The sequence below is a fragment of the Nymphalis io genome, chromosome 24, assembly GCF_905147045.1.
Source record: "Nymphalis io chromosome 24, ilAglIoxx1.1, whole genome shotgun sequence".
In the NCBI taxonomy this organism is placed as follows: Eukaryota; Metazoa; Arthropoda; class Insecta; order Lepidoptera; family Nymphalidae; genus Nymphalis; species Nymphalis io.
This window is the reverse complement of record NC_065911.1, coordinates 7,955,655-7,982,620: the sequence shown is the minus strand read 5'-3', so window position 1 is coordinate 7,982,620 and position 26,966 is coordinate 7,955,655. Positions and strand designations below refer to the sequence as shown.

General features: G+C 36.7%; 1 protein-coding gene across 2 annotated transcripts in view; it reads left to right on the top strand.

Annotated features, from left to right (window-relative positions):
• LOC126777864 (forkhead box protein P1) overlaps positions 1-21,012 on the top strand; it is a 78,263-nt gene extending 57,251 nt beyond the window's left edge. Inside the window, exons 4-19 of one of the 2 annotated variants that reach the window (XM_050501112.1) lie at positions 2,495-2,583; positions 3,821-3,923; positions 4,233-4,439; positions 5,130-5,241; positions 5,686-5,802; positions 6,041-6,149; positions 6,431-6,603; positions 7,249-7,326; positions 8,337-8,381; positions 9,025-9,101; positions 9,961-10,062; positions 10,718-10,860; positions 15,267-15,342; positions 15,764-15,855; positions 16,683-16,831; positions 17,372-21,012. In XM_050501112.1, coding sequence (XP_050357069.1) covers positions 2,495-2,583; positions 3,821-3,923; positions 4,233-4,439; positions 5,130-5,241; positions 5,686-5,802; positions 6,041-6,149; positions 6,431-6,603; positions 7,249-7,326; positions 8,337-8,381; positions 9,025-9,101; positions 9,961-10,062; positions 10,718-10,860; positions 15,267-15,342; positions 15,764-15,855; positions 16,683-16,831; positions 17,372-17,535 — 1,836 coding nt within the window. In that variant the 3' untranslated portion in view covers positions 17,536-21,012. The remainder of the gene's footprint in view (positions 1-2,494; positions 2,584-3,820; positions 3,924-4,232; positions 4,440-5,129; positions 5,242-5,685; positions 5,803-6,040; positions 6,150-6,430; positions 6,604-7,248; positions 7,327-8,336; positions 8,382-9,024; positions 9,102-9,960; positions 10,063-10,717; positions 10,861-15,266; positions 15,343-15,763; positions 15,856-16,682; positions 16,832-17,371) is intronic. The other variant, XM_050501113.1, reaches the window with a different exon arrangement.
• Positions 21,013-26,966: the final 5,954 nt, after the last annotated feature.

The following is a 26,966-nucleotide window of genomic DNA, read 5'->3' as shown; positions in this document are numbered from 1 at the left end:
TTATGAGAGTTAGGGAATAGGGAGTGTGTTTGCGCACACACTTGTGCACTATAATATCTCCTGCGCAGTTGGCTAATCTCTATTGAGATTGGCCGCTGTGGCCGAAATCGGTCTGGAGGACATTATTATTATTCTGTACTATTCAGGTATTGGGCCTTTTCGATGTCAAGCATCAAGATTATAAGCGCATTGTCAATGTCCGGTGGTAGGTTTATTATTCAATTTCATATTGTGAGATGATGATTCCAAAGTCTCCAAAGATTCAAAATCCTACTTGAATAAAGAATATTTTGATTTTATATGATTGATTCATGACACTTACATTGCAAATCTCATTGGGCAAGGATCACCGGATTTTTGGAACGATTTTCTAATCTACCCGTATTAATATCGATCGCCTTTTCCTAAGTAGGATTTTTTTATAATTAAATTATCCTTCTATAAACATGTTATAAAATTTATTTTATGTCTATTATTTTGCCGAGATGGCCTAGTTATTAGAACGCGTGAATCTTAACCAATGATCGTGGGTTCAAAGACGGGCCTGCCTTTTAACCACTGAATTTTTATGTGCTTAATTTGTGTTTATAATTCATCTCGTGCTTGACGGTGAAGGAAAACATCGTGAGGAAACCTGCATGTGTCTAATTTCATTAAAATTCTGCCACATGTGTATTCTATCAACCCACATTGGAGCAGCGTGTTGGAATAACTTACAAACTTTCTCCTCAAAAGGGAGAGGAGGTCTTAGCCCAGCAGTGGGACATTAACAGGCTGTTACTGTACTATTATTTTAAAGTATAAATTAAAATCTAGGACTTCATTTACTCAAAACTGGATCATAATAATACAAAGAATATTATACTAAGTTAATTGGTGTTATTACATAAGTAGGGTTGATTTAATTATTTTGCTAAATTTCAAGCCTTGTCTGAATTTTAAATTTAACGTTTTTATATGTAGCGTCGGAATGAAAGTATTGTGACGCAAATTGGTTTCAACTTGGTGATCTATCACACTGTATATTTATCAAAGTAATTAAGAAGGCTTTTATACTTAAATAAATAAATGTAAATCCAATTTACTATTAAAATAACGCGTTTATCTTGTGTTTCAGGCGCGCGTTTCTTTTTCATTGGAATTGTTTTCATTTAAAAATCTGTTATTTATTATTATTGTCCTGGACCGACAAAAATAATGGTCTTCGTTATATTCTCATTAATATTTTATATAAAGTACCTTTTAAGATTAAAACTAATACGAAAATTAAACAATTTCATAAAGTATTATATAAAAGACAAATGAGAAGTAACGTATTGACAGATTAATTCACGATCATCTAATGGGGTTGATAAAATTTTGGGACAGCCTCGTTGGTTTTGAGTTCCATCCCCAGGTCGAGTTTCTATGTTGGCAGTGTTGAGCTGATACTGTTACTCCTGTATCGGAAAGAAAGTAAAAACCATTTGTCCTAGGCCTAATCTCTTTCCGGTCGTGTTGGGTTTGCTGTCTCATTAGGTTATAATAGTGAATAGAAAGTGCAGAGAGGAATAGAAAGCGCAGTTGTGTTAGCGCACTCACCTGTGCGCTTCTGATAAATTCTGATTCAACTGAACTATTTTATTTGAAAATATATTGAGTTTATACTAAATATTGCCGCTGTTAAATATTCTATATATTGCTCTACTGTTTGAGTGAATAATAGTTTATGTACCCATAAACTATTATTAAGACAAAGCCTATCCAAGGGTATTTTGAGTCGTAATAATAATAATAATAAAAATAATAAAAAATAAAATACTTAGTGCGTTCGCACTTGATTGCGTAATACTGCACATCGATATTGCCTAATATATTTAAAAAAAAAAAACATATGAGCTGGCAACCCTGGTCATGGACAGTATATTTTGCTGTATGTCATAAAATTAACCAATACATCATAATATTAATGATGTTTAATGAACGATATCGTTTTGTTTGTAAATATAAAGAATATTATTTAAATGCTTCATAAAAAAATAGTTAATATATGTGTTATATTTGCAGACTGATCATCTATAGCCTTAAATTTATAATGTTTATTAATAATTATGTTACCTTGTTTTTAATAGGATGATACACGTTACACGAGCTATATTATGCTACAAAATATAGGAGTACCGAGTTTATTCTCGGTCCTTAGCGGTGGAATCTATATTCCAAAGCGGTGGCTTTATGCTTAAAAAATCTTGTAAAATGATATATTTTTTGATGAAATAGGCGAACTGCCAAATGGAAATAATTAGTTTTAAAACAAATATGTGTATTGATGATAAACACAGGTTCAAATTATCCAACGTTGCTTATTAATGACCTACTTCGTTACTTTAAATAGTGAATAATATTTGGGGGCGATGAGTGTAAAATTTAAAAATCGAATTCCACTTGAAATAAATATGTACATCGCATGTGTATTAGATATCTTGCTCTTTATAATAAATTTTCTTGTTCTTAGGGTCCGGAGCCGGTACTGAACTCAAGCACGGGTGGGACAGCCAAGCCGCCGCCACTCAACTCATTCGAGCTGGACCGCTGCTTAGACAGGTAAGAGTATAAGAAGAGTTTAAGGGAGTATGAGTCAGTCTTAGTTTCCCATCTTATTTATTGGTAGTAGAGGGCTTGTTTATTTTCGCGCAGAAAATCGTAATTCTGATTTAACGGGGTCATGATCGAATGACCGGGTCTACCTCTGGACGTATTAATGAGGAACCGAAGTTTTTTTTTTATGAAATAGGAAGGGTCCGCCTTCCTATTCCATAAAAAAAAACTTGCATGAGCATATGGGCCACCTGATGATAAGTGGTCACCAACGCCCATAGACATTGGCATTGTAAGAAATGTTAACCATCGCTTACATCAACAATGTGTCACCAACCTTGGGAACTAAGGTTACGTCTCTTGTGCCTGCAACTACACTGGCTCACTCACCCTTCAAAGCGGAACACAACAATACCAACTACTGCTGTTTTGCGGTAGAATATCTGATGAGGTACCTACCCAGAAGAGTTTGCACAAAGCTCTACCACCAGTACATATGTCCAATAATTATTGGACTAACGTAACGACGTGTGTTACAGTGGATCATTGTGGGTTCGGATCCCATGTACAGTAATAAAGTATATACTGTAACACCACGTTAGTCCACTACTTAATCATAAATATATTAATAAAATTTAACAGTGTTATTCATTTATTTGCGAATGTTATATATTACATAATCAGCAAGGCGATATTTAAATGAAAGCTTGTGAAAATTTGTTTTAAGACATACAGCTAGTTTCTCTTGACATTGGCCGCCCTGGTCGAAATTGATCAGGAGAACATAATCATCAGTAACAGTAACGTAACAGCCTGTGAATGTCCCACTGCTGAGATAAGGCCTCCTCTCCCTTTTTTTGAGGAGTAGGTTTGGAGCTTATTCCACCACGCTGCTCCAATTCGAGTTGGTAGAATACAGATGTGGCATAATTTCAGTGAAATTAGACACTTGCAGGTTTCCTCACGATAGTTTCCTTCACCGTCAAGCACGAGATGAATTATAATCACAAATTAAGCACATAAAAATTCAGTGGTGCTTGCCCGGGTTTGAACCCACGATCATCGGCTAAGATTCACGCGTTCTTACCACTGGGCCATCTCGTTATTTTATTTTTACATCATCATCATCATCAAATATCCAACATATCTCATATCTATCCATGTTATAAGCTCGGTTGCTTCAAAATAAAACCTATTTTTATTAAACGTTGGAATAAGAAAATGAGCTGCCTGTGTGTTGTAGGGAGGAGACCGGCAGGTGGGGAGGTGACGCACGACGTCGCAGGCGCAGCTCGCCGCCGCGACGCTCCCCGCCACCCAACAATGAGCCGCTCTCACTCGCACGAGTAAGATACAAATAAAACAACATTAAATAGTTTGAAAGTTTTTCTTCATAATTCTGATCGTTTTTGTAGCCTTGATCGTCGCGTAGAAGCTAATTACTAGTTTTTAATTGTTATCGATTAGGCTTAGTGTAAACTTAGTATTTCAGAAAAACAAAAGTTAAATTAAAAATATATCTTTTTTATTATTAAATTATCGTCATCACGGATCAGCATTAACGGTTTTAATTCTTGTAAATTTTGACATTAAATTGGAAAATGTAAATTATAAACGTTTCCATGACATCAACATACAATCCATAATTTCCACAGGCATCAGCCCCACCTTCCCCAGCAGGAGGTTCGGCACAGTCCAGCCCAGCACCAGTTTCGCCAGCTGGGAGCAGCAGCGCGCCTCCACGCTCTCCTCTCCCACTAGTGGCTCCAGATCTACTGGCAATGCAGCTGTTAGACCAGCATTCGCAGTTGCAGGCGTTGATGAAGCAACGGCTGTTCCACCAGCACCATATGCAGAAGCAGGTTAGAAAGTAGTATGAGTTGTTAGAGATATATTTTAGAAGTGTAGTCCACAGTATGGATGTTCATTAGTCGTAGGCGAATAAGATGACAAATTTATGTAATATTTACAATTAATAACATAAAATTAATATCATAAATTGCGTATGATGAATTTAGTTTTATTTTTGTTTAAATTAGGTATGCAAATTGGCCATCTTGTGGTAAGTGGTCACCACCGTCCGTAACCATTGGCACTGTAAGAAATTTTAACTATCCTTTTCATCGCCAATGCGCCACCAATCTTGAGAAGATATTATATTTTTTTTTTTTATAGAATAGGAAGGTGGACGAGCATATGCTCCAAGTGGTCACCAAACGCCCTTAGACATTGGCATTGTAAGAAATGTCAACCATCGCTTATAGCCAATGCGCCACCAACCTTGGGAACTAAGATTTTATGTCCCTTGTGCCTGCTGATACACAGGCTCAATCGCAATTCAAACCGGAACACAACAATACTAAGTATTGCTGTTTAGCTGAATATCTGATGAGTGACCAGACGGGCTTGCACAAACTCTTAACACAAAGTAAATTTTGCACTTTAAAAGACAGAAATCTTTTAGGAGAACTTCATCAACACCACTGACAAGTTAAAATGACAAGATGTGTACGTTAAAGCTTAACGTTTTTTCATAGTTTATTTTTTTACAGCACATGTCGTCTGAAGCTGCAAAACGGCAGCTAGAACAGTCTCGGCTGCAGGATCAGATAAATCTGAATTTACTCTCACAATCGCATTTGCAGCCACCCGACAGTTCTCCAGGTAATGGACAGGGCAAAATTTAACAAACTTTGCCGATTAAACTTTTAAACAGAACAATTTTAGACTAGCGACTTAGTCTAATTTGAAATTATAAAATTTAACTTTTATCTTTACTTATTACATTTTCTTAAACTACAATTAAAAATGCTCTTTGCTGTTATGGTACCACCATATTAATATAACCAAAATCACTTAGGTTCATCCAAATCAGCTTAGGCATTTGAAAGTTATAGTGGAATAACGAAACTTACATACATACAACATAAATTAACCCTAAAACATTACAATCCTTTTTAAAGTCGTGTAAAATAATAAATATTTTTAGCTCATTTATTACCTTTTTTTTATTTATTTAAAAAGCACTTGTGTAGTTCTCTCTTAAGTACTCTCTCTGTTAAGTACTTTTTAAACGTTTGCTTAAAAGTTATTCTTACTTCTACACAGGCTCTCTACAGCAGCAACTTGGTGCTCAACAGCAGCAGCTAGTGCAGCAGTTACAGGCAGTGCAGCGACAGTATCTCATGCACGCTCCTCTATCTGTTCCACCCAATGCTCCTCCAGGTTTGATCTAAAGACTTGAAGATGTAGTCCACTGTTTTATATTATCAATGATAAAGAAATAACATCTTAAAAGTGTAATAAATACGTGTAATTTCATCAACTATTCATGTTATTTTCATCAATTATAATACGTGGATAATTTTACGTAATTTTATTTCACCCTTTTGTTTAATTTACGAATTCCATTTTATGTAATGTAACGTGTTGGGCAATATTTCACGACACTAAAAATTTTCAGGCTTAATGCTCTGGGGTAGTGATATAGAAGAGCATCCGCTATTCGGGCGCGGGGTCTGCAAGTGGCCCGGCTGTGATGCTCTGGCTGAAGATTTTCAAGCCTTCCTCAAGTAAGTGCATAATACCAATATTATTAATATAACGAACACACTAGGAGTATGCTCGTTCGGTCCCGGCAAGTATTCTAATATACGTTCAAAAATGTCCTAAAAATTTTCACTCATGTATCACAACCACACAACGAGTTCTCGAATTATATTTCCTACGTAAAATAATGCAGTCTACCGACTACATTTTATCAAGCCGTACTCCCTCAATTTTGCTTTCACCGTGTATACACAACGCTTCGTTCGACCACCACTCGGCGTGCACTAAGAGGCGTCCGTTCCAGGCACCTGGAGGGCGCGCACACGCTGGACGACCGCTCGGCGGCGCAGGCGCGCGTGCAGATGCAGGTGGTGGCGCAGCTCGAGCTGCAGCTGCGGCGCGAGCGCGACCGCCTCGCCGCCATGATGCGCCACCTGCACGCCGCGCGCGACTCGCACCACGCCAAGCTGCCGCACGGTACGCGCCGCTGCCCGCTGCGCAGCACGTAGCTAAACCTTCGGCCGAAACACGTGTGCACTGTTCTCTCGCACTCATATTTTGATGTGACGGCGAAGAATCGGGCGCAGGACTGCGGGACTCAGGCTTAGGAGTACACGGGGTGATGTCACACCGCCCACTTCTTAACTCCGATCGTCTACTATAAGTTATTCGCAAGAAAAACACAGTAATCTTTCAAGAATAGCGAGATTCCGTGATCAGCAGTCGTATGAGCTACTTTGAGGCTTTGAACGACACAAATGAGCAAACCGACCCATCATATTAATCCGATCCGGGTCTTTAGTTTCAAATATTGTTCGATTAAAATATTATGTAGTTATGATGTTTGTCGGTAGATGGCACTACCGACAAACATTGAATTTTTGACCTGTTTTCTTGTAGAAGATAAAACAATATGAAATATGAGAATACTAAAATACGCTAATTTAGACGTAACGCTTAATGTAAGCTAAAATCAAATAAAACCGAGGAAGAATTAACATTAGTTTTCAGCGGCAACTTAAGTCACGATATACATACATATATCCAACGACTCGAAAAAAATTCTAGAAGCAGAATACTACTAAGTAATGGGTTGAACTCAAGAAGTGTTTCTTCTTTCAGGTCCCGCCAGCGAAGGCGCCTCCCCCGGTCCGGTCAGACGCCGCGTGTCCGATAAATCCGGAGTTGCTATAGCTGGAGGTAATATTTATTTCAATACAATTATGTTTAGTTATTTACTATTTTACTTTAACACATACTAACTTGCATATGATTTGAGTATCATCGATGGAGAACGGAGTAGCGTTGAGTTTTGTATAACTTAATTTTGTTGTACTATGAATAATAAATATTTACTTAGTCAGTAATAGGTCTTGAGGAGTAATATGTACGGTTTTACAACAGAATCCTAGAAATGTTTAAAAAATGCATCAGTTACTAAATAAAAAAAAAAATTAAATGGAACGCTTGTGTGCAAAATGTTATACACATGTACATTGGATACGGATGTATAAATTACTCAGGATAAAACCGGTACCAGCTGGTTTAAATAAATATATGCTTTATTAATAAAATCCAATTCTTTGTCCAACTTATTTGAAATCATCTCGCAGCTTGGTAGTGTTTATGTCAAGTGACAAAGTTTTATAATGGATATTTTATATTGGTAGAGCTTTGTGCAAGCTCGTCTGGGTAGGTACCACCCACTCATCAGATATTCTACCGCAAAACAGCAGTACTTGGTATTGTTGTGAGCCAGTGTAATTACAGGCACAAGGGAAATAAAATCTTAGTTCCCAAGGTTGGTGGCGCATTGGCTATGTAAGCGATGGTTGACATTTCTTACAATGCCAATGTCTAAGGGCGTTTGGTGATCACTTACCATCAGGTAGCCCATATGCTCGTCCGCCTTCCTATTCTATAAAAAAATAGCAGTTCACTTAGTAGAAGGTCTTTTTCAGGGTAGGTATCTCATTTATTATATATTCTATTTTTAATGGAACCGGTGTAACGAGGCACAACAAGACATAACATCTTAGTTCCCAAGGATTGTAGCGCATTAGCGATATAAGAAATGGTTAGTATTTCTTACATCGCCAATGTTTATGGGCGGTGGTGATCACTTAACATCAGGTGGTCCACCCGCATGCCATTTTATTTAAAAAAAAAAAAAAACAAATATATTAAAACAAACATGCTTCTCTCTCAAGGTCTACCTTATATGCTCGAAAGAGCTGGATTAGATGTCCAACAAGGTAAAAATATTTATTTATGTTTAAGGAAAATTATAATATTAACACAAGACTAGTAAATAAGGATGATGAATAGAAAGCTAATTACAAAAACGTTAAGAATCTAATTTAAATGGATTTTGGTCGTAAACGTAGTTATTTTATTACTATAACTATTCTGTAACTTGAAACTCACCACGGAACTCGATCCTGAAATGATAGATAATTATTAATACCTAGTAACTTCTCGGTATTTCACGAGTTGCTACGGCTAAAATTCATACAAAGGGGTTAGAGTAACCTCCCACTTCCCTCTATACACTTAAAGTTTACTTACTACTATTATTTACTCGGTGTTTTCCTGCCTGGTATCTAGGTATCATCCACTTATCACATATTCTACCCCTAAACATTAATAGTTAGTACTCTTGTGTTCCCGTTTGAAGGCTGGGTGAGTCAATGTAACTAGGCACAAGGGGTACATAACAGCGACCTAACCGAGATTCTTCCTCAGCCAAATATGATTTAATTTTTCTCTAACACCTTCGGAATGGGGAGTGTGCCTGAGTTGTCAAAGTGTCTAGAGGCCTTGGATTTCCAAGTCCAGGTGTGTTATCAAGTCAATACTAGTTCCTAGTTAATATTTTATTATTATAAACCTTTTTAGAGATTCAACGCAATCGCGAATTTTACAAGACAGCTGACGTTCGACCGCCGTTTACATACGCTTCGCTAATTCGACAGGTAAGTTTATTTTAATCTATCTCTCTCTATATATGTATATATATATAAATGAGTGTTGGTACAGCTCTTTGCGATGAAAAGGCTTTTTGACCGATTACCATTAAATTTGGGTATATGCGTTTATTATGAAGAATTTTTTTATGATCTCCGTTCAACTGATCTTAGTACAATTGTCATTATACACAGATGAGACGAAGTCAGCCGGGCTTTAATATAATTTATTTAATATAAAGCTAGAGACAGGATATATTTTACAATAAAACAGTAGGCAATTATCTAAATAGTTATGTTGATTTTTGACTTATCGAGTATATTTATTGTACTACTTCCGTAATCCGTAACAGCCTGTGAATGTCCCACTGCTGGTCTAAAGATCTCCTTTCCTCTTTTTGAGGAGAAGGTTTGGAGCTTATTCCACCACGCTGCTCCAAGGCGGGTTGGTAAAATACACATGTGTCAGAACTTCAGTGAAATTAGACACATGCAGGTTTCCTCACGATGTTTTCCTTCACCGTAAAGCACGAGATGAATTATAATCACAAATTAAGCACATGAAAATTCAGTGGTGCTTGCCCGGGTTTGAACCCACTATCATCGATTAAGATTCACGCGTTCTTACCACAGGGCCATCTCGGCTCTATACTATTACTTGTTGGTAAAATAAATTTCATGAAATTTTCGGTCATGAATATCGGCGCAACGGAATTATTTATTAATTAAATAATTGATGTTTTTTTAAGGAATAGTTTATATTTCTTATGATGCCAATGTCTATAGGTGGCGCTGATGAATTACCATCAGGTAGCCTATTTGTCAGTCTGCCTACATATTCATAAAAAATATATATGTAAAATTCCAGGCCATTATTGAGTCTCCTGACAAGCAACTGACTCTGAACGAGATCTACAACTGGTTCCAGTCCACGTTCTGCTACTTCAGACGCAACGCCGCCACCTGGAAGGTAAGATATCATTTTAAGAAAAAAAAAATTGCCAAAAAAAATTTTGATTTATATGCTCGTTTCTGTATTAATACATTTTGAAATAATTAATTGTACATCGCTGCAGAATTATAAGGTAAATTGTAGTTAGTTTGACACAAGAATAGTCCAGTAATACAACCTTACCGTATCAAAGGTAAGCTTCGTTTATTCGAATATAGTAAAATATATAATTGTAAACGAAATAAAAAAGAAACAAACAAATTGTAGTAGGATTATAACGGAAAATATAAGTTAAATATTTAATTGAAATTACGTTAACAAAAAATATTTTACAATTATTGATTGAATAGTTAGTTATATATAGAGTACATAATTTTAGATGGTTAGTATTTATTATAATTTTGTGTCATTTAAAATAAGTAAAAAAATTAAAATATATTAAGGGAGGAAAAATTATTATTTCGCCATATTGAGAATAGTTAAAACGTCTTCGCCGAAGAACAGACCGCCCGGCCTTCCAATGGCCGTCCGCGATGAACGTCAAATAAATCGCGACAAATACATGTATGAAACAACGAATCATACAGATATTTGTCACGCTCGGGAATCGAAGTAGCGACCCGCACGTCGCACTGCAATATCGAGCACATAACAAGTAGATGAGTACAAACAGAACGCGGTACGTCACAACCTGTCGCTGCATAAGTGCTTCATGCGCGTCGAGAACGTGAAGGGCGCGGTGTGGACGGTGGACGAGGTGGAGTTCTACAAGCGCAGGCCGCAGCGCGCCGCGCACGCGCCGCCGCCGCTGCACGGGTACTCCCGACCCGCAGACCTTCTGTACTTTGACACACACTGCACACGCACCACGCCGCACTGCCGCTCCCGGGGACACCCGAAACGACAACATTAGCTCATCATCAAATTAACACAATCACGTGCTTCGATACATTTCACATACGTACATGTGTGTTGATTGTGAAGCCATCCAACATACAATACAACAATGATACAATACAGTATACCATTTATTACACAAATCACACAATATCTCTCAACATTTCTCTTCATTTACTACAAAAACCGACAACTCTAATCATTAAATAACTACAACAAAAAAATATTACTTCAGCACTCAGCATTTATTATGCTGCAATACACTATACAAGATACACTTTATTCATATATTTATTGTACCAAAATGGTCGATAATTACTCATAATTTAAATTATACCACACGTTACACTAACTATACACTCCACCTACAGACATGTGAATAATTATACACCTTACTATACATACAAAATTATACAGAATACAAATGATCAAATAGACTTTACAAGATTTACACAAATAAGCAACGATGCCGAGATGTATTCTTTCACACACAATTGGTTATACCATACAACACCATACACAACACACTTCATTACTAATACATTTTTACTGAAACTCAAACAAAATTACGATAAACACAGTGTTTTATTACACAAATACTCGCTTGAGACCTTTATATATACTAATCATACAATACACGAATACTTCATACAATATACTAATTATACAGTTACCATACAAATATAGAGTAAGAGTCGCTGTGCTCATACACCTTAAACGAAGACTTATACTGTATAACATGATTACACCACAGTACACGATCTAGAACTACTCATTACTAACTGCAAATTTACATTACGAAAAACATTACATTTGTATTGTGACATTTACACAATTCATTTCACACTGAAGTATATGGAAACTTTTATATTCAAAAAACACTATATTCAGAAAAACTTCATACACATTTCATTCATTATTATAATGGTTACGTCAATATACACTCCAATGCTACACTTTTTAACACTTTATATACTAACACAATAACAGACAGTCTTTTCCGTTGTGTAGCGGGTGGTTAGTTAAACAATGCTGTCTTCTTTCGAATGTCAAATCTGAAATTGAGTCTGAAATCAGTGTAAACCTAAGCACCGCTTTTAAATAAGACAGCTGATTTACGTTATCGATAGTTTCATATATTATTATAATTTTGACGTTTACATGAAAAAATTTGACGGTCGAATCGATGTTAAAATTATATTATATATATATATATATATATATATATATATATATATATATATATATATAATGACACTTATATAATTTCAAATAGAAATATCGAATTAAAAAAAAAAATAATGGTATATTATACATTTAACGAGATGGCCTAGTGGTTAGAACGCGTGAATCTTAACCGATGTTCGTGGGTTCAAACCCAGGTAAGCATTACTGAATATACATGTGCTTAATTTGTGATTATAAATCATCTCGTGCTATTCGGTGATGACAAACATCGTGAGGAAACCTGCATGTGTCTAATTTCATTGAAATTCTGCCACATGTGTATTCGACCAACACGCAATGGAGCAGCGTGGTGGAATAAGCTCCATACCTTCTCCTCAAAAAGGGAGAGGAGGCCTTAGCCCAGCAGTGGGACATTCACAGGCTGTTACTGTACTGTACTGAATGACGCGTCATATAATTTCAAATAAAAAAACGACATTTTTATCAAATATTTTTCATGATTGTCTTGAATTATACATCTGTATCACCATTTAATAAGTACAAATAACAACAATGTTAATTTTATTTAAATAAAACAAATTGATATCAAACAAAAAATACATGCTACACTTACAAATGTTATGCAACTTATGAACTTCGAAATATCGGCATCTCATTATACACAATAATTGAAATTACACTAACTTACATTTAACTTACACTGGACAACTTATAATAATATGAAAGCTATCCATTTCTCTGATATTTTACAACAATTTATAAAATGAGTAATGAAAAAAAAAACAAATTTAACAAAAAAATTAAAAATATATAAATGGACGGGAAATACTTTTAAAAAATAATGATAGTTTTATTTATTTGCTATATTTTATACAAATTTAACAGTCAAAAAAAAAGCATTTCAGCCAATTGAAATAATCTTAAATTGATATTGTTCTCGTTACACAATAAAATAATTCGACCACTATAAACATTTCACACTTACTCAAAATAAACTAAACATATTAATCTCTTCTTAATATTCTCTATCTAATCTAGTTATGTATTTAACTCTTATTGTGTAAATAAACGTTTTTCTCGTTTCAGATTTTTAAATTTGTATTTATTTGTGTAGTTAATTTTAAATTGTAAGTAACGCTGTAAGCGATATGGCTATGTATTCTTGCTGATATAGCGTCGCTTACGACGTTACAATATGTTATTGTAATTTTTGTATTTAGGGTTCGTTATATGTGTGTGTTCGTGGATTTCAGCGCAACGATAAATAACATTTTTTCTGGCTTGCCTATTAACCTCGCTCCTACCATCGCTCCCATCCCGGGTTCTCTCTTCTTGGGCCGTCCCTGCATGTTAATCACCGACACTTCCACGACGATCTAAATGTGCTGCAATCGTCTCATCATCGTTTATCACAACGATCGAACGATTGAAGCACATCTAATATCACTAAGTATCGATACTAACGGTGGGGATAAAACGTTTTTCCTTACATGTGCTAAAGAAAGATGAATTATAGAACGCGATCCGGACGAACCTGTCTCTGCACAAATGTTTCGTGCGCTACGAGGATGACTTCGGCTCATTCTGGATGGTGGATGACGCGGAGTTCGTGAAGAGACGGCACCTGAGCCGCGGCCGGCCCAGGAAGTATGAGCCCTCGCCGGGACCCAACGCCGCTCCCCCACAGTAAGGGTGCAGCCGCATAGAAGTTGCGACCGTCCAACGAATCAGATTAGCCAGCTTAATAGACAATTCGTTATTCAGCATGGTACAGGAACGCGATGGACCTCCGACCATTGATTACCTCCGAGAAAATTGAAATCAATTTTACATTTATTATTAAAAAATCATGCTGAATCACAAATAGATAGCGAAAACAAAAAAAAATATCTCATTCAAAATATTATTTTCGAATTAGTCCTTTACGCTAAATATGGAATTCGAAACTTGGACTAACCACTCTTGGGATAATCGTTGGACGATCGCGTCCAAATAGAGTTTTCATGTATGTGAAATATTTGAAACGAACTCAAAATTATCACAGCCAGTGATGATTTTCTGTTTCATTTAGATTCGGTGTTTCTGACCATGATGAACGGTGTCACTGTATAAGCTTAGATATAAACAACTGTCATGTTAGTATGTAACTAGAGCCACATGTTTATATGATATAGTAAATATATATAGCGTGTGTTCATATATCATCAGTAATATTTTTAATTTGAACCCTACTTGTGATTAGATCGGTTCAATTTTCAGCCAGCAATTCACAATTGGAATTTTACTAGTATCAAATGTTAGTATTGGACGATTGATTCGATTTCAGTCGCTTTAACGGTGTAATTTTTAAGATTATCAATCATATATTTATTTATATATTTAGATATATAAGCACACGTTTCTAGTTTGCGAGGCTATAAGTTAATTGTTTTGCGATATATTTTTAACATCACAATTTAATGATTCGATTAATTAGCTTTAATCATAATATTTTGCTGTATCACTGATATCATTTTTGATTTACGCGTATTTGAAAGAAACAGTCAAAGATATTTCATCATGTTTATTTAAAATATAATCATCATTATGCATGTATATCGCGTTTATATTGTAAAGGAGATCGTCGTTGGATACCCAAGTAAGATTGTCTTGTAATACTTTCGTATTCCCCATGTTTATTCTTGCATGCTTCCTTGTTAAGGTAAGTCTTGGCTTAGCTTCGCTTCTGCATTTTCGTCGCATGCTAGATTTAGTGTTTTTTTATCGTATTTTTTTCGATATGCTTGCCTTTTTATCTATTTTATTCTTTATTATCTTTTTATCTTTTATCTTTTCACACACACATACACACTCATCATTAATCGACTCTTACATAAATTACTTGTACAAACTAATTGGTTTCATACCTTCCAAATTGTACACTTCACAATTTTGACACTGAACAGATAAATACTATTTTTTTATTTTAAAAAAGTAATGAAAAGGTCTGTGATGGCCGGGGTATGATATTCATTTTATTTTTATTTTATCAAAAGATTTTTTAAATAGAATAAAATCTAATTTCAAATTTTTCAAGTGAAATATTTTGCAGCTATTTCGGAAGTGCTTTTGTTTTAAATAAATTAATGTTACGACAGGTTCATGGGAGCTCAGAGTCCGCCAATGATGACAAGCCCTCACAGTTACAATGAAGCTCTTAAACGAAATCTTCAGGTAAATAATCTTTTCAATCATGCAGTTTTCAAGCATCAGTATTTGGTTTACAATAACATTATATATATATTTTGAAAATTACAAAATGCAATTCGACTTTGAATTTTTGGGTTAGAAGATGTAACCTTTTATATGTTAGGGATATGCCCAATTAATTGTCACTTGACAATTCTATTCTTTTCTAAGTGTAAGTAATGTCTTTCTTTATTCGATAAAATTTCCAGATATAATTTCTAAGAAAGCCATTATATACATTTTTAAGTATCTTATAATTTTTGATTATTTTATTAGGATCTTCATCTAAAAGAAAAATGCGTGTAATATGTCTATATGCTTCTTCAAGGATAGGAAACCACAGGACTCGATAGAAAGAAGAACAATAATTGGCATCGCTGGACTAATGTTTTCAATCCAATTCCAGGGCATGATGGAAGATTGCAACCTGTCGTACATGACCGGCGATGACCATATGATGCAAAGTGAGGAATATCCAACTTCACATGATGATTACAGGTTAGTTGAATACCAAATTAAATGGAAACGCATTTCACATGAACACTCATTTGCTTCAATATATGATAATAATAATAATAATAATATCCTGGGACATTATTCACACACGGCCATCTGATCCCAAATTAAGCAGACTTGTACTCTGGAAACCAGACAACTGATATAATACATATATTACTTTTTTTTTGTAAATACATACTTATATAGATAATTACACCCGGACTCAGGACAAATAGACGCGTTCATGCACACAAATATCTGTCCTGGGTGGGAATCAAACCCACAATCTTTGGCGTGAAAGGCAAGCTAACAACCACGCCAACCGGCTCGTCTAATTTTTAAGCTAAGCCAACTACTCTCGGCTTGAATAACGCCGTGCCGAATTCTATTTGAATCCGTCCCGACATTTGAGCGTAATTGCGTAGCAATATTCTAAGCAATAATTTCAATGTATATCACATTCCAATTTTAAAATGTCAGTTCTATGAGAATCACAGATCTACATTTAAATAATAGCAATTAGGTATAAATGTATAATTTTATGTGTTATTACATAAATTAAGTGCTGAAATGTTCTTTTACCAAATTTGTTTCATCAATGGTTGATAATTATAATATTTTATCAAGAAACATCAAACCTGTTTATTGATTGATAAAAAAATATTATGATTGTGATGATTATTAAAATGGAACACATAGAGTTCACTTGCAATCGAAAACGCTGATTAAATATATTTAGCAGTGTGTCAAAATAGAAGTTTCACACGAAACTATTATATATGGATCAGGTCACATTGGCGGTCTCTTAAAATAACCTCTGTTCACAGTCGGCCACCGATTATGAACGGCTACGGTAACAGCAGTTCGTCCCACGACGTGAAAGCAGAAGACCTGAGCGCCAACGAGGCTCAGGATGTCAAACCAAACCTGTACGCTCTGAAGAATGAGATGCAAGCTTCCGATTATTCTAACAAAGGTAATAAATGGAGCAGTTTTTTTTAATCTTGTAGGTAAGCGGATGGGCAAATGGGTGATGTTAAGTGGTCACCACTGCCTATAGACATTGGCGATGTATGAATGATCAACCATTCCTTACTTCGACAATGCGCCACCGACCTTGGGAACGAAGATGTTATGTTATGTTCCTTGTGCCTGTAGTTGGCTCACTCAACACAACGGTAGGATATCTGATGATTGGGTGGTAGCTATCCAGACGGGCTTGCACAAAACCCAACCACCTCGAAAGTAAATAGAGTGTTGCAATAAGTTTCAAAACATCTCCTCAAGAGGGAGAGTATTTACCCGGTAGTAAGAAATTTACAGGTTGTTTCTTCGTGTGATGTCACGGGATTGCTTGCGCTTATTACCATGCCGATCAGACTGCTATCGTTTCTCAAATGATATCAGCTTAGTTTGACTGAATAGTTTCTAGAGGAATCTATTTGACCTTGGCTTTTTTGTAAATATCAATACATAATAATCACTCACTGGTCACTCACATATCATTTGTTCCCAGGAGATTACCAGAATTCCAATAAGGAATCATCGAGCAATCGCTCCAGCGAGACTAGTCCTTACGACGACTACCCGCGCTCCGAGGACCGATACCGCGCCTCCATGTCACACATCAAGGATGAAGCCGAAAACCTCTCCCTGAATGAACAAAGATCTGACAAATAAATTTAAAAAAAAAAAACATAACGACTTCCAAGTAAGTCTCGATAAACTAAACAAAGAATTTGCAAGAGGCTGAAATAAAAAAAAAATATAATTACGATCAGAATCGATCGAATTATGATCCGTGCTAACATCTTAAGTGTTAATATTTTAATTCAAACGGTATAATATTCGACCGTTATATAATACGATTCGTCGTATTTGTATGTGATGTGAATAACGATCGTGTTCAGAATCGAACGTTCTATTATCGTTCGAAATTCTGAACGGTGATGAAGGTAATTGTGAACTGAATTTATAGCAATACGAAGTGATTCTTGTGTTTATTACAATATGGACGTTTTTCGCGTAACCGTTAGTGTAGAGTAGCGTGTAATATCACAGTATGTAATACGATTTATATTTACGGGTTTAGCTCTATTTCAAGTTAGCGGACGGTGTTTTAATGTGTTCACAGTTGGATTTTTATAATTAAAATCATAAAACGATTTAGGAATAACCAAATATATTTTTTTTCAGTTTTAATCTTATTTGCCCGGTTTTAACGGGGATTTTGAAGTATTATAGGTTTAATGTTCGATATTTTTTTAATTTTTTTTTTTTTAAATTAAGATTAAAAAATACATAGCTAAAGTTAAATATTTCGAATTGTTAGAGATTAGTTTAAGTGTTAGGCGTAATGTTGGATGAATAATCAAACAATCAACGATAGTTAACCTTAAAAGGGTCATATCAATATTTAAAATTATATAATCATTATTTGTAATAAACAAATAAGAACAATAAGTAGTAATATTGATCTGTCATAGTTTTAATTGGTACATAAATTAAACACGCATAGCGTTTTCGTTCGAATTCCATTCCTTGTTAGATATTGTTTTGTTACTGTGGTACGATATTATCCAGTCCATTTCATTATATATATCTACATAATGTAAACAAACAAAGTATATATATATATATTCCTTACGTTTTGTCTACTAGTAATATGTCTCATTGCGATTTTGTCTTCCCATGTTGACATGTAAAGTATCTAATACTTTGAGCGTTAATTAAATTATAACGAAGTTTTGGTATTCGAGTGAAGAAAACGTGTGTCAGCTGAAACAGCGTTGAAATGAGCCCCAAACGTTCATCTTAAGAGTCTGTATTACCTCAGTTCGAATTGAAATTCTGTCCCCGTCTCACCCCCGCACTATAGCAGCTATCTCACTTGCATCAAGCAAGATTATATATTTAAAGATGTTAGGTACGATAATTCATTCAAGTTTATTATATTAATAAACAATCATTTTCTTTTCTGCAATTCCGTTTTTTTATTTTTTCTTGCTGTCATATTCCATTTAACTAACAGAAATCGCGTATTCCGTATGCGAATTGGTTCGGCAGCGCAGGTCGGGCGGTGCTTAGAATTGTATCAGAAAAAATTGTACGTGACACTTATTTTTTCAGAGTTGAATATCTAACAACGAACTGAAAGCAAAATGGTTTTCAATTCAATATCTAAATCAGAAAGTACCCATATTGTATTTAGTTTATATAAACATATTCATTCATATGTACTTAAATTATTTTGTGTATTTTTCTATCGAGATTTTTTTTAAGAATCGTATTTTCACAACATATACTATATATACCCTTTACTATATATTATTTACAAAGAGATTTATTGAAAAATGTAATTGTTATGCTGCATTAAACGTAGCCATTTGAGGTTATATAGACCCTTAAGAGGAAAGTCCCTTAATACTACAATGGCGATGTTATTGTTAAGGCTGGCTGTTAATTATTCTCCTGTGTTAAATGAAATGAATTTAAAAACAATTTTGTTATTACTCACATTCTCAGAATATAAAATGCAAAAGATACAGAATACAGAATCGAACTCGTCGAAATCTTTTTTTTTTTATATAGAATAGGAAGGCGGACGAGCATATAAGCCACCTGGTGGTAAGTGGTCACCAATGCCCTGGCATTATAAGAAATGTTAACCATCGCTTACATTACCAATGCGCCACCAACCTTGGGAACCAAGATGTTATGTCCCCTGTGCCTGTAATCAAATCTATAACGCGTACAGAGATTATACTCCCAAAAATATAAAATAATAAAAAGGTAATAAGTGAAGTTCATGTTACATACTATTGTTTACATTTTGTACTTGTAGTGAAATGGATATAATGTAAAAGCATGTTATAGTTTCTACTTAAAGCTGACAAGGACAAGAAATTGTCGGAGATCTCAAAGGTTTTTTTTTTTAATCAACCAGATTTGCTTTTATTTTTACACGTAAGTACGAAAGTATACGGAATTGATTTATTTATGATCTGATATATATATATATATATTTTTTAAATTTTTTTAAGGTATTTCACATACTGTGCCATAGGGTTAATGATGGTACTTTATTTTTTTTTATTGTGATCAAATGGAATTGTTTTCGCGCTGTAAATATTTATCATTATTGTCATTATCAAATGTAAATTGTTTAAGGAATTAAAATTCTAGGCTTATGTAAACGTTCACTTAAAATGCATATTAAATCGTTCATGTTGTAGGAAATTTAGAAAAAAAAAAATACTTAGTAGTTAAATTTTCACTATAATAGATAACAGATTCTGAACGTTGATTTTATTTGATGATGAAAATTAACGATTAATTAAAATTCAGAATTTTTTAGTGTTTCAAAATATTCTTGTAAGCATTTATTAAAGTAATAGTCAATAGAAATCGTTCGTGTTATTCCAAATAATTATAAAAGGGTAAAAATAATCATATCACAATTATGTATTGTAGAGACTTAAATAACTTGGTGGATGGTGGGCTATATTCAAATTTGCATTTAAATAACTTAGAAATAATCAGTGAAGCTGAATTTCTAAATCACTTTTCATTTGAGTTGTATTTTGAAGTGAATCTTCTTTGGGCGTGATTATAATTTCGAATACGAATGCAACGTTTGAATGATACGTTTCTGACGCAAAGAAGTTTCACTTCTGTCCCGTGTACAGAGTTGCACGTGCTTTAATTTATTTTATATTTCTATTCATTGTATTTTCTTTTTTTTTGTTTTTGTTTATTTAAATAATACCTTAACCTTATTTTAAAGGAACAAATATGACAATTGGTCTATAATAAGTTCTTATTTATCGGTCACACATAGCTTATTGTTATTTTTTTTATTTAATAACTACTTAATTTTTTTTATTTCGATTTTTTATCACTTATGTCACATTTTTAGTAACATTTGTATACTTAGATAAGTGAATATGGTGTTACTTAAACCTAAATTAAGTTACAATAAGCTATGTACCGAGTGTATACTTCTAAAGCAGCATAAACTTAGTTTCCACTTCGTATCAAGTGATTTATTTGAATGTCTATAATAATGGCGCCCGACGTGGGACACTGAATTACATTTATTAAACATTGTAAATTATACTTAATTAGTGTTGTATTAAACCAAATCATTACAAATAATATTTTGTTTTATTTATCCTAGTTATTTAATATGAACAGACTGAATAATTCATACACCTAAACCATTCTCCCGCTCCGACACGCGGCCGTGGTAAGCAAGTTTTTACATTTAATAAGTAAGATCATGATGAAGTAAGCCGAGATGGCCCTGTGGTAAGAACGCGTGAATCTTAACCGATGATCGTGGGTTCAAACCGGGCAAGCACCACTGAATTTTCATGTGCTTAATTTGTGATTATAATTCATCTTGTGCTTTACGGTGAAGGAAAACATCGTAAGGAAACCTGCATGTGTCTAATTTCACTGAAATTCTGCCACATGTGAATTCTACCAAACCGCATTGGAGCAGCGTGGTGGAATAAGCTCCAAAAATTTCTCCTCAAAAAGAGGAGAGGAGGCCTTTAGCCCAGCAGTGGGACATTCACAGGCTGTTACGGAAGTAAGATAACGAATGGTAAATAATATCTAAATTTGACTTTATATCTTTATACATTCATAGTCTATCTATCTCGATATACGCCTCATTTTATGTTATATATATATATAATCAAAACAAAACGTTTCAGTACCATTTTCTCATTTTGTAATTTTTTTTTTGTAAATACGAATGTGTTGTGTATAAAAAAAAATCAAAATAAGAATAGAAGAAAATGTTCGAATATTGATTTTTTTTGTGTTAAGTTCGAAATTCGATCACTGAGCGTACAGTAATTTTTATTAACAATTTGCATAATTTATTCCAGAAAATTTAAGCCTGTAATAGTAAATTATGATATTTATGTTTCTTACGTTTTCATAGTTACATTACATTATTGTATTACTGAAATATAAAAAATACATGAGTTGACACATAATAGTTTTACATGTATAATCATAGTGAGGAGATTCCTTGATTCAAACTAACAATACAGCGTATTTAAAAAAGATGCGCGCGAATTTAAAACCGCCATTTTTGTCGGTGGACAGAGAGAGACATTATTGACACGACTTTTGTTGAATGTGTTCGAATGTGATATTTTTGTATTTTTAAAAGTAGTTGAGTAGGTAATTTACATCATACAATTTTGTGTTCTATTTAAAAAAAACCGATTCGAGGTTCTTTAAAATCTGTTTTACTTTAGGACGCTAAATTAAATATATATTATTCAATTTTTGAAATAAATCTTTATTATTTAAGAATTAGGAAGATGTAATTTAAAAAAAAAGTTATTTTTTTTCTACTAAAATAATCTTTAAATGATTATAATAAAATGTGTGAAAAAATTATGATTATATCATGTAATTTTTTTTTATAAGCAAATCAATTTAGACGTTCTCGTATAATTCTTGCTCCGTCCGAGTTTTGACTGTGACGTCACTTCACCCATTCGTTATTGCGGACGACTCTTTTGCGATACGCGCGTTGATAATTTCGTATTTATTTTATCCCTCTTTGTGATTTGACGCCCCAAATATCGCTTGTAATACTATTATTAACGATTATTAATATATTATTTTATGCTAAAATAAGAGCAGTATTTTCACGTAGACTAACAAATAAACTACCGAAAGTCGATCTTATGATTGCGGATACTTTCATAAATCGAGCGAAATATATTAGTAAGCTTATTATTATTGTTTATTTTAATATTTTGTTAATGCTTTTGTTTATCCGTGCAGTGACGGAGAAAGAATACATTTCACTGCCCCTCTCTTTCCCATGGGTGTCGTAAGAGGCGACTAAGGGATATCCGCCTGGCTTGTTACCACCGTACGCATGGTGAAAAACTCGTGAAGTGGCTTGCAGCCGCGTTTCGAGGTCAGCTAGCGTACAGCCAGTGCCCGAGCGAGTATTGCCGCGATGGGTGTTGGTCCGGTGGAGACGGCTGTTGAACCAATGCCGGGGGAAACTGTATTGACCTGCCGGACAGGGAGACCTGAAGAAACGGCTGTTCCGCTGGCCGCCCGTGGCATAGTACAGGGGCCCGAGCGTGCCTAACCAGCTCGCGAGGCTGCCCCACCAGGCCACGCATAATCTCGGGGTGGACCATCGTGCCGGTTGGTGACCGGAAGGTGGGGTCCCGGTGGCCACTTCCGGGGGGGTTCGGGGGCCCTTCCGTCCGGCGGATCAGTATATTTTCCTTTTTGGCAAACATTTGGGAAAACACGCCTCCATACTTTGCCCATCCCTATCGTGGCAATACGTCGCTCGCTTCACGTCTCTTCCTTATTTTTCCAAATGGTAGCGCAAATAAGAAATAACGGTCGTTCAGCGGTGCACACCCCCACCATACCCACGCTGTTTGAGGTCGAGTTCTCTAACATCCGAGGACTCCACGCTAACCTCAACGCTGTCCACCACTCAATGTTGTTTCTCACGGAGACGCAAATACTCCGCCCTGCCGACACCAGCTACCTTAACTATCCCGGCTACATGCTTGAAGAATCTTTTAAAGCGAAAGCCGGAGTATGCTTGTTCGTCAGGGCGGATGTTTGTTGTCACCGATTGCGCAGCTTGGAGGACCCCTCCTTCTCCATGTTGGTAGTACGTGTGGACCTGGTTCGTCAGAGTCGAGTCTACGTGTGCCTCTACAGATCCCACAATGGTGACTTGGAGACAAGCCGATTATTTGACCATCTTAGTCGGGTGGCAGATGCTGCGCAAGAGCAGTTTCCTAACGCGGAATTGGTGTTTTTGGGGGATTTTAATGCTCACCATGAATCATGGTTGAAATCCCTCAAAACTGACCATGCTGGAAGAACTGCTCATGCTTTTGCTCTCACACACGACTTGACCCAACTGGTTGATCAGCCCACCAGGATCCCAGACATTGATGGGCAAGCGCCTTCTCTACTGGATCTTCTGCTGACTTCTCACCCGGTGGAATATCAGGTTGTGGTTCAAGCTCCACTTGGTTCTTCGGATCACGGCCTTATATCTACCAAAGTGCCACAGGCCAAGCTGCCGCCATCAGCGGTATGCAAACGTCGCGTTTGGCACTATAAGTCGGCAGATTGGGACGGTATGCGCGATTACTATGCGTCAGTCCCTTGGAAGGAACGTTGCTTCAGTGGGAATGACCCGACAGCTAGTGCCGCTGCTGTTGCTGATGAGATCATGTTAGGAATGGAATACTACATTCCCAGCTCAGATCTCATCAATAGGGGCACGCGTAACCGTTGGTTCACTCGTGAATGTGCCGACGCTGTGTCATCTAAGCAGGCGGCATATCGCGCGTGGATCAACGGCTGCATTAGCGGGGCATCTAACATTGACTCACTGAAAGCAAACTACAATAAAAATTCCATGTCCTGTAGGAAGGCATACACGAGAGCGGATGCACAGCGCATTGTACAGATTGGTCATGACCTTATTTCGCATCCTAGGGGCTCCCGTAGCCTCTGGCGTCTGACCAAGTCTGTGCAAAACAATTTCTGCCAACCTTCGCTGCCACCGCTCAGAAATCCGAACGGATCGCTAGCTCACAGTCCGCAGGAGAAAGCCGACCTCCTGGCTAAACTCTTTGCCGACAACTCTGTGATCGATGATTGTAGTGCGCAGCCACCAACAATACCTTCATGAGGCCACACGATGCCTGACATCAAAATCAGGCAACGTGATGTGCGTGCGGAGCTGCAATCACTCGATATACGGAAAGCTAGCGGTCCCGATAGAATACCAGCCATTGTGCTGAAGAAGTGCGCGGCGGAGCTGTCTCCTGTTTTAACGCGCCTGTTCCAACTTTCTCTCTCTTCGGGATGTGTGCCGGAGGCTTGGAGAAGAGCTAATGTGCAAGCGGTTCCCAAAAAAGGGGATCGGTCTGAACCGGCAAATTATCGGCCAATAGCTATCACCTCAGTACTTTGTAAGGTGATGGAACGGATTTTAAACAACCAACTGATCCATTACCTAGAAGATCACTGTCTAATTAATGATCATCAGTACGGGTTTCGACCAAAACGGTCCACAGGTGATCTTCTAGCGTACGTAACGCACCTCTGGGGTGAAGCTATCGACAAGCATGGAGAATCGTTGGCTGTCAGCCTCGATATCTCCAAGGCTTCCGACAGGGTCTGGCACAGAAGTCTTCTCTCCAAGCTACCGGCATATGGTCTGCCTGCTCAGCTATGCACCTGGATTGCCAGCTTCCTACACAAGCGTAGCCTTCGTGTTTTAGTAGATGGTTGCGCTTCACAATTCTATGTAGTGAATGCTGGGGTCCCCCAGGGATCTGTGCTATCTCCCACACTCTTTCTTTTGCATATCAATGATATGCTCTCTCTTGGGAACATACATTGCTATGCAGATGATAGTACAGTGCATGGTGGATACCACGGACGCGCAGTGGCTGGGCGGGCGGAAACTGAGGAGAGGCGGGAGAATCTTGTCATTGAACTCGATACATACTCGATCGGACATTAGAGCTCATCGCCAAATGGGGTTCTGATAATCTTGTTGAGTTTAATACCAAGAAAACACAGGTGTGCGCTCTCACAGCGAAAAAGTCACCATTTTACCCTCATCCCTCCCTCTGTGGCACACCGCTGATGATACAAAGCAAAATCGCCATGCTGGGGATGGACGTTAGCTGCGACCTTAGTCCAAGGGATTACATCGAGGCTATTATAAAAACAGCTTCACGAAAACTCGGAGTTCTGAACAAGGTGCGGCGTTTTTTCACGCCACAACAACTGTGCCTGTTATACAAAACACAGGTACGGTCTTGCGTTGAATATTGTTCGCACCTTTGGGATGGCTCCGCTAAGTACCTAATGGAGGCCTTGGACCGGTTGCAGCGACGTGCAGTACGCATTATTGGCGACGTAAAGGTCACAAACACCCTTGAACCTTTACAATTGCGTCGCGAGATAGCAGCACTGAGCGCTTTCTATCGTCTGTATCACGGCGAGTGCTCTGAGGAATTATTCTCTCTAATTCCTGCTTCCCCTTCCTTCTTAAGTCCACGCGAGCTGGTTCTCGATGTCACCGCCTAACTGTGACATCAATTCCATCGCGCACAAAGAAATTTGGCAACTCCTTTCTTTGCCGCACTACCAAAGAATGGAATTCCTTACCAGCTCACGTGTTCCCCTCCTCTTACAACCCGGGTTCCTTCAAACGAGGCGTGAAGAGGCATCTTGCGGGCCGGCAAGGCGGGGACGGCTAGTACAGAACATTCTTCCCGACTGTACTGGCCGTCGTCGCGTTTGGACTCTACTACCACTTACCATCAGGTGGAGTAGAGTCATTTGCCATCCCGGGGCATATATAAAAAAAAAAAAAAAATGCAGATTGATCATAACTGTCATTTGCAATAAGAGCCACGATACAGAGCCACGGCATATTATTGTAAATTTGCTTGTGATGAAAGTGCAAATAAAATTAACAATCTCGAATGTGAAGGATGCAAACATACCATGGCATTAGTCACATAGCGATGGAGCCACTTGTAATGAAATTAACTGTTACTGGAAGAAACCTTTTTTATGTAAAAGGGGGGCAAACAAGCAGGAGGCCCACCTGATAGAAAGTGACTACCTCTGTCCAAAGACACCTGCAACAGCGAAGCACTTGCAGGTGCGTTGCCAGCCTTTAAGGAATGACTAGGCACTTTTCTTGAAGGTTTCTATGACATAATGGTTCGAAAAAGTCGCCGGGTAATGGGTTTCCGCAGAGTGGTTGTGCGAGGCAGGAAATGCTTTAAAAATAACGTTGTAGTAGTGGATTTCTAAACATCGAGATGGTATGGATTTAATTTTGAATTTAGACGTGATGCCCGGTGGTAAAATACTGGTGGTAGGGCTTTGTGCAAGCTCGTCTGGGTAGGTACCACCCACTCATCAGATATTCTACCGCAAAACAGCAATACTTGATATCGTTGCGTTCCGGTTTGAAGGGTGAGTGAGCCAGTGTAATTACAGGCACAAGGGACATAAAATCTTAGTTCCCAAGGTTGGTGGCGCATTGGATATGT